Here is a 16,489-nt window from a genome sequence, read left to right on the forward strand (position 1 = left end):
TTTCCAAACAAATACACTTACACCTATACAGAAATAGAGGATGGAAAGTTTAAAGCTCAACTTTACAATAAGCTGTTGAAGTTACTATTGAAACAGCTCTTTGTGACAGGAATAATGAATATTTTAAAAGCTTATTTTTTCACCCAGGCATCTGCCCCATTCCCCCTTCCTCATGCCCTACCTCTTCTTCAGCTCAGAGGCTTTGAGGAATGTAACTGAAGTGACTGGAACTCCTCATCAACCCCTCTCAAGGAAAATATTTAACAGCAACAAATCCTAAATTGTTAGTATCTGAAATGAAAAAAGGTGCTTCCCAAGGAATAGAGTTCCTTTATGTTGGAGCTACAGCTGCAGTGTTCTGTACACAGGAGAACCATGCTGTAGAGTCATTAGCTATGTTCAAGTACACCAATAGCTGCTATTCTAATTGATGACAAGCTAAATTTCCATGTAACCCAAAATCAGAACCTTTACTCTTTCTGCAGAAGAAAAACAAATTAATATTTTGTTAATTACAAAAATTAACTTGTCTTGATCATTAGACAAGTTAACCTATTACTCTGAAAGTGACCCTGAAGGACAAAGAACAGATAAAGCTGCTGGTGCCATGACTTTTTAATCAAATTTCAGTTTTGAGAGCTTCACTGAGCATGAATTTTGAATAGTTTCACTGAAATCCACATCTCATTTATCAAAAAAAAAAACCCTCAGATTTGTAACTGTAGGAAAGGAAAAAGGAAAGGAGAAAGGAGGAAGGAGGGGACTGATTCTCATTAAGACTCCAGCTTTGCAATTTAATTTGCTTTTGGGAGTATGTAATATATGCAGGATGTGATTTTCCTTTAACAACTGTCACAATTTTCTCCCTTCTGTATTTCTGCTCTTGGTGAGTTTGGAGTGATACTAAGACAATTCACAGATCAAATGGTAACTAAAAAGCTAATTATTTGTAAAAAGAGGGCTCCATTTCATTACCAAAAAAAAAAAAAAAAAAAAAAAATCTGTCAGGGACAGGCACCTCAGGAATACCAGAAATAGAAAAAACTAACTGGAAAGGAGTTTGTGGGTCCCAGTCAAATGGGCTGCTGTATTCTCAGGAAAAGTGAGCTGCCATGCAGTTCAGAGATGTCACACACTTATTTCCTTAGTCTATCTTAAAAGTACACCTTTTGAGTCATCCCTTAAAGGTTATTTTTGCATTTTAATGTCTCTTGCATGTAATTTCATGCTACCCAAATCATAGCTTACATGGTTTTTAGTTTATTTCTTATGTAGTCCAAGTCTTCCAAGTCACTTCTGATGAATTTAAATGGCACGTATTTTCATGCACTTATAGTGGTATTAAATTATCTCCTTTTTAGAAGGGCAAAGAATCCTCCCACATTTATGATATCAGGCTGTGTTGGCAGCACTGTACCTGTCACAAAGCATCCATGCTAAGGTAGTAAGAAGAGGAACATTATCATATTGCTACACTTCATGAAAACCTTCCATGATATCAAAGAACTATAGAATTTTTACGGTTGAAAAAGACTTTCAAGGTCATCTACTCCAAACTGTGACCAATCCCCACTTTGTCAACTAAAGCACAGCACAGTACTACAGTCCAGTCATTTCTTGAACACCTCCAGGGATGTTGACTCCACCACCTCCCTGAGCAGCCAGTTCCAATGCTTGCCAAAAATACGTTACTTCTGAGGAATTTGCATTCTTTGGGAACTTACTTATTAATCAAATGCTTCATTTGTTGTGAACACATGAATTACCTGCATACAGTTTTGTCCAAACATGAGTTTGGTCAGCTTCCCAAATAAGCAATACCAGCGAGTTTGTGTGTGGGGAGGAAAAATCAACATGTCTGTGGATGGTAAAGGCTTCTTCTTCATGCAGTCTTTAATTTTGGGTGATTCAGTCTGCTAGGTAGGGAATTCTTGCTAGGTATCCACTTTCATTTATCTTTTTTTATCCAGTCTCATGAGAAGGCAAGGTGCATTATCAAAGCAAATTGTCCATCACAACTGAGATTGGACAAGGTATTACAGAAAGAAATGTCACTCTGCTCACTGGGCTTACACATGCCTAAATTGATTAAATACATAAGAAATATTTTCCTAGTGTGTGATGAACCAAAGACAATGACAGATTTAAAGAAAGTTGCATTCTGCCAGAGCAACCAAGTAACATTTTGGTTTTGAACAATTCTGTTTAACATTAAAAGAAACTATAGGCAGGCATACAAATAATAAAAATGCAACTCTGAGACACATTTAATAAGCTACATTCTTCAGTAAATTGGGAAATGAATGGCACAGCAGATGAACAAGGTATTATACTCAACAGCAGTACAAACTTTTTTTTTTCCTTCCTTTTTTCTAAAGAAAGGCAACATATGCTGGAATGCATTGCTGATATCATCAGTTCCAAATTACTGAATTATGACATGTTTAATGTGCTGTGTGGCATGAACATAAACATGTAAAAAATCCTGGGCTTCTATTTCTTCCTCTGCAAGAAATTACGGGAAAAACTTTCTGATGACTGTGTAGCTTCACCTGACCCGTTCATAAGTTTGCAAAAGGGTACACACAGTGATATTTGGTGTTTAATTGTGCAGTAATGAAATTAATTCATACACCATTAATTTAATTAATGAATATTTCTTCAAATAAGCTTCCTGTCATCTTTCTAAATTTTAATTTGGAATATTATTTTGTACATGGCAGAAGAAATAAGCTTAGTTGTATAACCATCCCTCACAGCTAACGATGTCACCAAAATATCACATCCTTGTGATCACCTCTCTCTCTTTTAGGAAGACTGTGACAAAACCCCTGTCCAGTCATGTTCTTAGCTTTCTTTTAAAAGCATTTTAGATCCTGGTGCTCCAGGGACTAATCTGAATAAGCACAGAAACAGCTGTTGCTTACTTCTCATGTGAAAGCCATATTCCCATGGCTGCTACAAGGAATCATGAGTGAGTCAGGACAATGCTGAAAGCAAGAAGGAGAAATAGAAGGCTGTGGAGCAGTAATTGCCTTCCAATTTAATGCATGTATTTCACATACTGGGAAAAAAAAAAAAAAAGCAACTTCGCACTTTCCTGCATGCCACTCTCACAATAGCTGCCTAGCTGGGGTCACGTTCCCACTGCAGGCATCTCACAGACCATCACTTCTCTACAGCACAGCAGAAGGTGAAGGGGCAAAGAGAACAAAGGCACAGGATCCATCTGGCCTGATACAAATACTGCCAGGATCCTAACAACTTGACTCACTAGCAATTAAACTTATTAAGTCTGACTTCTGAATGCTTTGTGGCCTGTCTTTACACCTCCCTGCCCTTCTATACCTTCAGTCTTGACAGCACCCTTTTCCTAGTTGCCTTCTCAGAACACATGCCCTTCTACCAAATGTGACAGAAACCAGTCAGTGGTTCTCAACAGGCAGACATGGTAACACCAACAGCATGATTAACTTAGGAAGAGAAAATAATTATACCAACCCCAAGCTGAGATATTCTTAAATAGAATCTTATTTTGTTTTAGCCCCCTTTGCAAGTTCAGGGAAGCAAAAAAAAAAAAAAAAAAAAAAAACAACCCACCTTACGAGTACTTTAGTGTCACACAAAGGAAAACATCTGCATTGATGGCTTGGGCCAAGAACAAGAAGTTATAGGTAGCCTGAGGCATTTAGATGCTTATCCTACTTCCTAAATATCCTCTCCGAGTTAAGCATCCTACTGCCTTCCTGTTCTCCAAGCATACTGCGCTGTCCACATATTTATCAATCTCATATCACTGCTTTTTACTATGCAGTAAAAAGCATAGTAAAATGCTTTTTATTTGCAGTACTCTGCAGTATGGCCTTCCTGAATTCAATGACAGTCTCTTCACATCCAAGCAATGCCTCTGCAGCATCTCTCTGATACCAAGCACGCAATGAATCAAGATGAACAACAACAACTGACCGCTCACCTCTCTCTTTGTCTGTTTGTCCTTACACAGGGAGCACACCTGAATTCTAACAAGCAGTGCAGAAATGGGAACTCATATCCTAACATTTAATGGAAATTTCAAGGGCATCAGGTTCCAGGTTATGATTTGGCAGAAGAAATTCCAGTATAAGTGCAGGAGCACCAGAATCAGATTGTCTCTGCTGGAAACATACATACAAACACTCGTTAATTAATAATCTTATATTTAACACTAAAAAAAAGTCAATGATCACACAGAAACATATAGAAATAGGCTGGGAAGAAATCAACACACACCTCACATAAGGCAACATCACAACAACCTAAGAGGACAAACACAAGACTCTAACAGGACACAAAAGCAACAGAAGGAAGAAAGATGTTGAGACTACAGTAGAGGCACAACTAACACCAAAGAAGACTTCAAGCATCTGCAGCCCTTTACTGCTATACTATTCAGTCCAACCTTTTATACCCTTCATCTTACATGCCCTCTGCACCCTGTGGTGATTGGTCAGCACACATCAGCACTGCATGTCCCATCACCTCCAATGCTGCTCACCTGTCCTGCACACCTGTAGCCCACTGGGGATGAGGTTCAGCCCCACTCCCAGTTACCACAACAGAAAACACCACTGATGTGGTATTTTGTAGGAAAAAGACAGTGGTGCTTTTCCAATTTTTGAGTAAGAGATAAAAAAACCTCTTGTGCTCTTCTAAGTAGAACATCCGCCTGTTTCAATGCTTTCAAATACTAATATACATCTTGTACATGCATTAATTTAGGAGATAATGTATCTTTTAATTAAAAGTGCAACTTTTTAGAAAATGGGTGGCTGATACCCTGCAGCATCTGTGAAGTTACATAAATTATCTTCCCAAATCTAATATTTTTTCACATCTACATATTGACTTAAAAAATCTAATGTCTATATATGATTATTTCTTCTTCTAAAGAATCTAGTCCCAACTGATTAATTATTTATTTCTAACATACCACTGAATACTTGGAGTTCATGTCAGCTGTATCAAATTTATAGGGTTTGGGACTGCTTTCCTGCTCCGCATTTCTTTTTTTTCCACTGACTAGACTTTAAAGTAACTAAAACTGTTTTCCATGCTGAAATATTACAATGACAATATCATTGACTACCCTTCATTTAGAGCTATGTCCATCATTAACAGCAACGGAAAGATCAGTCCTGCACAGAGTAGACCATCTTATGAACCCTGAAATGCAATGTAAGGAATTCCTTAACACTACTTGTTACTTCTGTCTAAGGAGAGGAAAACATATGAAACTAACACACAGCTATTGTTATTGCATTTGGGAGTAAACATACTTTATGCTCAACACACGCTTCCTCTTCAATATCAATTCTCTAGATAAGACCTTATGTAGATAACTGTTGCTGACTTGAAATCACCAGGAAGTGTTAAGGCTTCCTGGCATAATGTATATGTATATTTTATTTTTACAAAACAACTGTCATTAGCTGTGCAGTTACACTTCCCATACTACAGCTTATTTTTACATTAGCTTCGCCACCCACTAAATTCATCTTCCCAGATGCCTTTTAGCATTTCAGACTGTCCAAACAGCAGCTTCCTTTGATAAAGATAACATCTTTTTCTTTCTTTTTCCCTCCAAATAAAAATAAATAGGTGTTTCACAAAATCAAATCACATTCTGGTGAAGAGGCTACAGAGAACACGAGCAGGTTACCAGAGATCTCACAGCCACTGAGGAGAGTGAAAAGGCCTGGACAGTGGTAGAAAGCAGAGCTCTCAGCTTTAAACACCAAATGGAAAGGTTTACAAAATTTTTCCTCTGTTCAGGATGAGCTAGAGATAAGGAAACTCAGACTTATTCTCCAGCACAATTAGCATCTCTTCTAGGCTGCACAGGATTTTCCAGTGAGATAACAAAAAGCAGCCTCATCCTTCCCCTACACATTGCTTTTGCTGCCTTTGTGTGGGAGAGGCAAGCACTGGATTTATATTAACATATGCCAGTATCTGCATGTGGGAGAAATACTTTGTCCTTTTCAGGAGATGCTGTATCAACTCTGGCCAGCAATGGGTGGGTGTGCTTCAGGAAATTCACAGTAGCACTGCACCTGACCATAAAATGGCACACGTCTTGTTTCTGGTTTATGATAGTCTTCAGGCAAAAATTAATTAAAATAAACTTATCCCTCACTATCAAACTGTTTTTTAAAAAATAAGATCAAATTTGCCTACTTGGTCAGGGACCAATATTGCTCAAAGAACTCAAAGGTTTGCTGAAAACTCAGTCACTTAGTCTTCAAGAATAAGAAAAAAAATGAGATTAAAAGGAAAAGATTCATCCACAGATAAAAACTATTAATAGTTAAGAAATCAGCAAAGTAACGTGTACCCATATGGAACATAACTACAAGATCGAACAGAATAGTCTTATAAAAAGCAAAACAAAACAAATAAGCAAGTCAACCCCCTCAAAAGCAGTCATTTTAGGATGCAAAATTTTTTCTTTTCCTTTTTTTTTTCCAAAATAAAGTAAAAGCCTCAGGCACAAGACTGGTAGAATTTCTGGTTGACAAGGCAAGCCTACATGAGGTGAGCATGACTCTTGAGGCTCACAGTCCACTCATCTTCACAAGTTTAATAAAGTGTGAGCATCAGCTACTTATCAACAAAATCACTCCAAGCTGACACACTAGAATGTATTTCTTACTTCTGAAGTTCACCCAAAAGAACACTAGATTACCCTAAGGGTGACAAAACAGATAGACTTCTGTTCTCAGAGGACAGAGATGAACTTTGCTAACCGAGCTGCTGAGGACTTAACTGCAGCACACAGAGATCTGCTTTTCACATTCTCCTACTCACAGGAAAAGTCACCACACAAACAATTACCAGCAATAAGAGTAAAAATAGACTTATTTTTGTGTAAAGTCAGATCCAAAACCCAGCTATTCTTTAAGTGAACAGTACAATAAGCCCTTGTACAGGTGACCAGTTCATGAGACATAATTTGAGTCCCAAAGAAACAAAGTCCAATTCTGTTACTCAAAGCTCAGTCTGCCTTTCCTCTTTGTTTAACAGAAAAATTTTGTTATTATTGTTAGTTGTATGTAATCACAAATACCATGAATGTTCATACTACTAAGGTAAGGCATGATGTTGAAGTACAGGACAGTGACTGATTTGACATTAAATGGGACAGTCCATCTCAAGCTCACCTAAAGACTGTCTTCAAATAGTCAGAACCCCTTAAAGAATACCAGATTCCTATTACATGCTGGTTTTTATCTGAAGAATGAATATCCACTGCCTACTGCTCTTGAATGCTCCCACTGAACTACCACAGCTATATTAGACAAGAATACTGGCACACAACTTAAAATGGAAAGGTATCTTGTGATTAAATGCTGCATCCAAATCACGTCAGCTTTTTCCTCTTTAAAACCATGATACAAACTGAACCTGGTATTTTCCTTGCTATGATAAACATCACAGAAGCATATTCATCCCCATTACTTAACAACAGAACCTATAAACTCTTGCTGATTTCTTTATCTGTTTCTAAAGCACAATTTAAAATCCTACACTGCAGATAAGGGTACGCTGTTCACAAGATTAAAGTCAAGGTCACATATTGCACATACGCTGCTGCCTGTGAAACAACTATCTGTTTCACAGACTCCACATATATTTTTAGAAAGGGCTGCTCTAGTCATCAGCTAACAGCCTTTGAATTACAGACGCAAAGATAAACTTTGGCTTAAAAGGGAAAATTTAAGGCTTCTGTGCCAAAACAGGCAGACCCCTGCTGGTTTGAGGAAGTAAAGTAGTTCTTTCTATCTCTTCACAAAACCTGAAGGGGAAATCCCCAACACACTGAGTATGAACCCTACTTTCCTTCTGATGGAGCTAAGAGTGAAACTCCCCAAGACTTGATACAGGTGGGCCACCTTTGAGAAATCCTGGCTTCACAGTATGCCTGGTAGCTAAGCTGGTGCTCCCTTCAGACATCTTTTGCACCTTCTGCTCAATAGGTACCTGTGCAACTACTCATACTAAAGCTACAACAGAAGCACCAGCACCATGTAAGCAATGGTCTGTAACACAGAAAAGATTTCTGCCTTCCCCAGGAACACCATTTGCGCAACATATCCTTAGTGGACGCCACAAAACATTAGTAATCGGGAAAAAGTGAATATATTGATACGCAATAATTACTACCACATAATGTTCATTAAAAAAAAAATGACACTTTCTAAATCAAACATTAGGCTTAATTCATGGGTATCCAGAAGGGGACTCCAAAGATTCTGTTCACACAAAAAGTGAGCTGCAAAATCTGGATTTTTAACCAGCTTTGATGACTGAAAGATCTTTAAGGCATGACCCAAATAAACAGGGCACAGGCTGAGAGAGTGAGGCTGTTCGGCCTGGAAAAGAGAAGGCTCCAGGGAGACCTTGTAGCCCCTTCCACTACCTAAAGGTGGCTTATAGGAGAGGTGGAGAGGGCATGTACTCACAGAACAAGACGGAATGGATTCAAACTGGAAGAGAGTAGGTTTAGATTAGCTGTTTGGAAGAAATTATTTACCATAAGGGGAGTGAGGGACTGAAACAGGTCACCTGGATATGTTGTGGACTCCCCATCCCCGGAGGTGTTCAGGGCCAGCCTGGGTGGGGCTTTCAGTGACTTGGTCTAGTGGAAGGTATCCGTTTCCATGGTGGGGGGGTTGGAACTAGATAATCTTTAAGGTCCCTTCCCACCCAAACCATTCTACAATTCTATGATTCCTATTAATTCCCTAAAATAGCACGTTTTCTTTTGCCCAGTGGAACTAGTTAAGACTTGCTTTTACTAGAAGGGACAAAACTGCAGCAGCTTTGTGTAGTAGGGAAACACAGAGCAGAGATCAACACCAAGAACAGGTAGAAGTTCCTATAGTGAATCACTGTTTGTACAATCAGGACATAACCAGAGAGTTGATCCAAGGCCACCAGAGATATAAAACTTCTACTTCATCCTGCAACCTACATTTTCTGGCAGGCCATTGAGAATGCTCGAGCAGCTAAATGCTAATTTTTGTAAGTCACTAAATAAAGCTTTCTTTATTTACTATTGCTGCCACCAACCTGTACATTAACTACTCTTTCTTTGCCTTGTTTCTGCAAGACAATAAATCTGAGAGCTTTAAAAGACTTCTCATTACATCAATGTCAGCATCTTGAGACCTCTGGCAAGTGAGGATACACAACTAAATAAAAGAAGGCCAGTAAATAAATACAAACAGTGTGCTTCTCGTCCACACTGCTGACAGCCAGTTCCTGGAGTCTGTCCTAGACTAGTCCAATTAATCAGCTTTGAGACCAAGAGATGTGTTAGGCAGGGGACACTAGGCCTAGGAAGCTGTCCCTGGCCACCTTTCATTTGGCATTGGTGGCATCACTTGAAGGCACCAGTTCCTGACCAGAAACATGTTGCTGTTTGTCAGACAAGAAGTCCCCAACAGGAGATCACGTGCATGCACAGCAAGCAGTTACATTTCCTCACCAACACTGAGTTTCCTCACAGAAGGAAAAAGCTTGCAAGATGAATGGATGACAACTCATTAACTGGATAACATCTTAAAATTCCAAGTGGGAAATCAAAAGACAGAAGGATTTTGGAACCTGGGTCACCTCACCATAGCTGATTATGTGATTTCACACAGCTAATGTTATTGAATATTCTAATTTATGCCCTGTATTTGTTCATCTCTTTCTAGAAATAGTCTAATATCTGTAGATACCTTTCCATCTACATCTTATTTCAGCAGGCTGTGCAACTCTGAAGACTACATTAGCAAAAACATTTTCATATGGAGGAAATCTCCTAATGCTCTGCTTTTGCAGTAACCTCCCTTTGGGAACCAGACATCATTAATTGACAGATACACTTTATTTTAAAACTAGGAAGCCACTGAGAAATTAGCCTAATTCTTGAGAGTTTTGAAAACTCATCTGCTTAAAGGCCTAAACAATGTTTCAGTTACAAAATAGACACTTCAGAATTTAAGCCTAAATTTTGGACAAGAAACTTCTTTTCTTCCATTTTTCACTGGTGCAACTACTACGTCTAATAACAGACTGTAACACTGACTTACTAAATCTTCAAGTTCTTCAAAGTGCTGCTTAAGATTTTCTCACGTTCCTCTAGAGGCCAAGTATAGCTCCATTTAATCTAAATACCCATGGGTGAGAAAGCCCACTCTTGTATTCAATCACAAAAATTCATGAAATTACAAAAAATAAAACGAGCAGTAACATAAGCCTCTCAAGAGAAACAGGGGCCTAAATAACAGTTATGGGGAATCCAAACTGATGCTAGTTATTTCCACTCTCTACCTGGAGCTTTTTGTCATAATATTTCTGAAATGCCAATATCATAAGCATTAATACTTCTTTAAACAGAACAAATTACATTCATATAATCATATAACCATCACGATTATACTTGAAGTAGAATGCACAAGGGTGTTGAATGCTGTGGGGATGGTAAATAAAACCTATAAAAGTAAATGCAGTTCACAAATACCTAACTATAAGCTTTCACTAGCAATGGGCTGATTTACTATTATAATAATAACGGTACCCTCTCAACTCCCCTCTTCATATCCATATAAATCCTGTTATTGAACCCATGGCACTTTTGAGGCTTTTGTGCCAGAGGGAGGAGGACAGGGACCGCAGGAAGGAGAGGGAGAGCGGCCTCTTGCCTGCTGACCGTGCCGCAGAAGTCACGGCAGCGCGCCGAGCCCAGCGCCCCGCCCCTGCCGCCGCTTCCCGCCCCAGAGCCCTCCCGCCGGGGCCGATCGGAGCTGCGACTGGCCCGGCCGCCCCCGCCCCGGCCCGCCCCCGGCCCGCCCGCGGTACCTCGGAGCCGGGGGAACTCGCGGTCCCGCAGCGCGCCCAGCCCGTCCCCGTGCCCGTAGCCGTACTCGCAGCCGGCGGGGCGGGCGGCGCAGAAGGCGCGGAAGGAGAGCGGCTGCCCGGCCATGGCTCCCCGGGCACGCAGGGCCCGGCGCGGGGAGCAGCGCGGCTCTGCGGTAGCGGAGCCTCCCCGGCCGCTGCGCTCCGGCCCGCTCGGCTCGGCACGGCCCGGCCCGGCCGATCTGCCCCGCCCGCCGCCCGCCCCACATGCGCCGGGGCCGGTCCGGCCGCGGCTGAGCCGGGCGCTGCGCTGGCACAGGGAGGAGTTTCCCGTAAGGAAGACCTCTCCCGAAGCGCCGGGAGATCGGTTTGCGGGTGATAGCAACAAGTGTACCCTTCTGTTGCGGCATGCTGTTGAAAATTCTTTATGGAAATCTCTCTCCCCTAAAATTTTCCAGTTCAAGCTCAGATTTCCCTTGCTGCCACTTCCATTGCTGCTAATAATAGAGGTCACTTGCTCATACCTTGCACTTGGTGTACAGTACTCCTGCATCATGTCGAGCTGGCTCTCTTGGCCATAGAAGCTGTGCAAAGTACCACGGGCCAAAGTCAGAGTTGTGGAATGGGCTGGTCCCCAGGGGTATTGTCCCATGTGAAAACCATTCCTGAAAAACCCTCTGCTTTGTCAGATAAACTATAACCATATACATAATCCAAAAAAAAAAAAAAAAATTCATAACCAAAGGAATGTGTTTGTTGAGGTTTTTATTTCTTTCATTGTTGTTCCATTGTTGGGTTTCATTTGGGTTTTTTTGTTGTTTTGTTATGCTGTTTTCACATTAATTTTTTTCCTGACATACTACTCACTAAATTTTTCTACTTACAGCTCTGCAATCTGCAGAGCATTACATGACCTTCAAAGTTAGTTCAATACCAAAATAAAACTGCACATTAGGATGGACCTACATCCGCAAACTGGTAAGGCAGACTCTCATTAGATTGTTTGAAATACTACTAGTGGGATATCAGTGAAATGGGAAACTACACAGAACAAAATTCAGCCCAAACTGAACTCTAAAGATTTGCACTTAAAAAGTGGTACTGAAATAAAACCATGTAAAAAATTATAAAATAAGACTAACATTAAATATAGCATGCTAATGTGCCCCCTGCTTTATATATTAAGATTTTTTGTCTAATTTAAACACATAGCCCTGGCTTTAGGGCATATATTTCTATCTGCTATATAACACTATAAACATGTGTTTGACCCTGACTCTCTGTTCATGCTTGGGGTAGGTATACAGTGTATGACATCCTCAGGTGACACTTGTACACCTTTCAGCCAGCCGATGATTTTATTGAAACTAATTGCCAACTAAGTTACACCTTAAACATTTCATTCCAGATGAACAAAGCACCACTGAGGAAAAAAAAAAGAACAGTAGCTATCAAGTGGAGCAATGTTCTTGGCTGATCTCTTGAAGTCACTTTAAAAAAACAAAACAAAACAACAAAACAAGCAAACAAAAACCTTGCACGAAATAGCTTTTTAAAAATTATTTTAACAGTTTATGCATTGCAATTTAGGAGAACTTATGCCATCACTATGATTGATTTTTTATTGCAAGTATATGTAGAAAATATCTGCTATGGATTTTCCTTACTATTTCTAGCTTCCTGTTATCAATTTACAGAGCGATTTATTTGTATTGATTGCTATGCACAATTCCCTCACCATTTGCGCATATTGTTTGCATCAAATAGTTGTTTCAATCCCTTATTGAAACAAGTTTTCCCCATCAAAACAGATGACAAAATGCAGCTTTCTGATCTTACAATAAATATGTCTTGAAGACCTAACTTCCACTCACAATTTTATGTAAATATGGTCCCTCACAATTGATTTGTCTCTTTCTTTGTCCTGATTTTTGAAGAATAGTCCTTTGGAACTAACACAAACATGGAGACAGTACTAACTGGGAATGTGCTCTGTTTGCACACTGTATGTAGCCTTGTGATGATCACCGATTATTGAGTTTCCAATTAAGTGCTTAGTCAATCCATCATAAAGGCTGACCAGAGTCTTTAAATAACAAGAGGCATTCAGATCACTCAGCGTCAGTATAGAAGTTTTTGTGTTTGATGATTAGTATAACATCTAAAAAAATAGGCTTTACTGTTAACTCTATTTCTGAGGTAAAAGCTGGAGATTTCATAGAATTTCAACATGAAGCCACAACTTTCAGCTCTGAACTTGGTCACACCCAGCTTGCCTAACCACAACAGGACTATCCCAAGGCACATCTTACAGTGTTCTGCTTTGACAAAGCTTTACTGACAAGGCTGGTATAAAATACACAGACTAATGCTGTAGAAGGCCAAGAGCTAGGGCTTTGTCTCTGCCTCAGTCTACTGTATGGGCAGGGGACAGTATCCCTTCCTTGTAGGAGCTTTAGATATTAATTCTTGAAAACTGTGAGCCAGAGCTTATGGGCATGATTGGATATTGTATTAAAGGGTTGAGCAGTTTGGAATCATGTAATGGGAAGCATGCAGAATAATAAGAACCAACATAATGTAGTATATGTGAAAACTGCAAAATAGGTCTTAGAAGGGGGGAGTATTGCTCTCTGGCAGAACTTTTGCCAGCAGAAAGCCAGATTGTCTTTGATCCTCCACTGACACTGAAAGCACTAGTGGAAATGAATGCTACAGCCATTAAATGATTGCACTGACGTCAGCACAGGCACAGTCTCACCTTTGTTCTTCTGTGTTAGGAAAGGCATTATTAACTCATTGCAGCCCAGATTACACTTGTTACATGTTTAGGACTGACATAACCTTTCTCGTTTATTCATTATATGCAAAATTTAGTTCACCCTGATACATTCTTTTGTGTGTTGCATCATGGAACAATAAAACACTGCTTTGCTCATTGTAGACACAATGAGCAAAATGTATGCACACAGTGCTCCAGTCTCTAATTAACTGGTTGATCTGGAAAAATGTGTAGGATCAGAACTCTGATGCTGTTGCTTACTAACTGTAAACAGTTTGATTTTTGGCTTTGTTGACTACAAGGAAAATTTTATCTAAATCAGAATATGCTTACAATTAGTTACAAAAATTCCACTTATTGTATAGCTCTTTGAGACCACCAGCTTTAAAACAGCTACTACAGCACACAGAGCCAAAGTCAAGATTATAACTGTTAGTTTATTCCTGTTCAAAAAAAAAAAAAAAACCAAAAAACCCCAAAAAACAAAAACAAAAAAAACCAAACCAAAAACCCAAAATCAACAAAACCACAAAAACCAAACTATGCTCAAGAAAAATACAAGACTTCTTCACTGATACCTGGTATTCTGTTTTGCACGTAGATGGTTGTCTTTAGGAATGAAAATGGCCAAATTTCTTATCAGGATTAGAGGTGTCATTGTGAACTGTTTAGACATTTGGTCTGTGGCAATCTTTCACTCAGAGAAAAAAGAAGTGAAAATCAGGACCTTACGTACACAACTCCCCAGCAATTGTGCTCCAGTTGTAGCAAAAACAAACATAAAAATACAGTTTTGGTGACTTAAGTGGAAGGAATCTGTTGATTTGAAAAACAGAAAATGTTTTATCATCCAAAACACTAACTCCAGCTCTGAAGTAAGGTCATGAAGACGTTGCCATGAGACTTGGGGTTTATTCCTAAATAACTTATTAGCAGAAGAATCACTGAGAAAGCTGTCCCTTGCTGCATATCCTCCAACACTACCACTAAGAGCAGCCATAGGTACTTAGTGCCTCCTCAATAGCTGAGGAGAAGCGCTGCCGGAAGGAAATGTGAGAGCAGACAGGGAAGCGACCCCTCACACCACTGCAGAGTGCAGTGGGAAGGACACAGCACTGGCAGAGTCATAATTACCCTGTAAGCCTCTGCATCCTCCAGTCCATTGTGGTCAACCACTTCCAGGACTGTACAGCCACATGCCTTAATCATTCGCCTGTGAGGGCCAGCATTTCTCAACAAATCCAGATCAGCAAATAGATAAGACTCCTGAGCCAGCAGGACAGGTCATGCAAGAAGCTTGAGCAGAAACACAGGTGCCACAATGATTTGGTGGGGCAGGTAGGATGGGTTGCCTCTCAGTTCCTCCCATTCAACTAAAGTTCACCACTTCCTCATAGCTTCAGCCTACATGTGCTTCCCACTTCTTCCTCCAGCCTATTTGCAGCACACCTTCTTTTTTAGCTGTCTTTAAAATTGGCTAATCCTTGCCTACCAATGGTGAATCCTGAGACAGATCCCCATTCCTGAAAAAATTAACAAGTATCAAGTGATGGGAAATAAACCCTTGATAGCACAGGGGGCACATTCTGCCCCACTTCCCCATTCTTCTTCAGGCCTGTGTTTTGAAACTTTAAGGTCTGGAACAGAACCATTTTTTTCTACTGCTACTGACTATGTCTGTTCAGTGTTTGTTACAATCAGCCCCTGTTCTGAGGCAAACCCCAGTCCCAGTTTAGGTAGCAGGTGGTGAACATCTAACAGATTTAGGTCATAAGCACTGACGCTTAATGGAAGTATTTAATTCCTGCAAGTGTTATTATTAAACTTTATATTCAAAGGTTTTAAGAGTTATTAAAATATGAATTTTTGCAACATCATGACAAAGATTTGTGCTTCTAACGAGAATCCAAAAGTTCAAAAGCAGACTTGATGTAATAAGCCTCTACTTTTAAAAGGCTGATTGTATTGCAAATATGACTGCATGAGTTTGACAGACAGTAGCTAGGCCATCTTTCATAAGTCAATTAGTCATTCTGACTAAAGCAGACTTCAGTAGAAACACATCTGCATGCACCCCTTGTCACCCTAAGAATCAGGCAGGGCACACTAGATAGAGACGAGAGGAAAACAGAAGGACCGAATGAAACACAAAGTCAAAGCATGTTTTAACAAGAGAGACCAAACCCGATGTTTTTGGCAAATATACCCCATATGGAGATCAGAAGTGAATATGGTTTGGGATTCAGGTTTACCACTTGTCCTCACCTATAACACCTGTCCAGACAGGGCAGTTTTAGCATGAGTTGCCTGTTACAGTACTGTCCACAAAAATTAATATGAGTGATAATGCAGCGTTGGGTTCAAAATTACAGTCTTCATTTCATAACACATCCACCATGACTAAATTTGCAAATGCTTGCAGCAGACAAATATGTTTTGCTTTTAATGTAATGTCTTCAGAAAATATAAACACTTTCTCTCTCTGACAAGGCTACAGGCTTCGTGAAGGTATTTTACACTGAATTATTAATGTGGATTGGAGAGTCATAATCTTGCTGGTTGAGGCTTAGTGATACTGACTGTAAATGGCAAGATGGGCTTTTACAGTTACAAAATCCAAAAAAATTTATATATACACATGCAGAAGTGCAAAGACGATTTATCTACTGCATAGTAGATGCAGCACATCTACATACGGGTTGTTTATAACCATGAAGCTTCTAATTTATACCTGTTATCACAAGCTACCAAAAGTCATTCCCAGCAGGTTAGCTTTAGCAAACTGGCAACTTTGTAAAAAATTTAATTCTCTCTCTCTTT

General features: G+C 39.8%; 1 protein-coding gene across 3 annotated transcripts in view; it reads right to left on the minus strand.

Moving 5' to 3' along the window:
- MOCOS (molybdenum cofactor sulfurase) overlaps window positions 1-11,135 on the minus strand; it is a 211,579-nt gene extending 200,444 nt beyond the window's left edge. For 2 of the 3 annotated variants that reach the window (XM_030265788.4, XM_072924394.1), the window contains exon 1: window positions 10,891-11,135. In XM_030265788.4, the coding sequence (XP_030121648.4) occupies window positions 10,891-11,014 (124 nt within the window). In that variant the 5' untranslated portion in view covers window positions 11,015-11,135. The remainder of the gene's footprint in view (window positions 1-10,890) is intronic. The other variant, XM_072924395.1, reaches the window with a different exon arrangement.
- Window positions 11,136-16,489: the final 5,354 nt, after the last annotated feature.

The sequence above is a fragment of the Taeniopygia guttata genome, chromosome 2 (assembly GCF_048771995.1).
Source record: "Taeniopygia guttata chromosome 2, bTaeGut7.mat, whole genome shotgun sequence".
In the NCBI taxonomy this organism is placed as follows: domain Eukaryota; kingdom Metazoa; phylum Chordata; class Aves; order Passeriformes; family Estrildidae; genus Taeniopygia; species Taeniopygia guttata.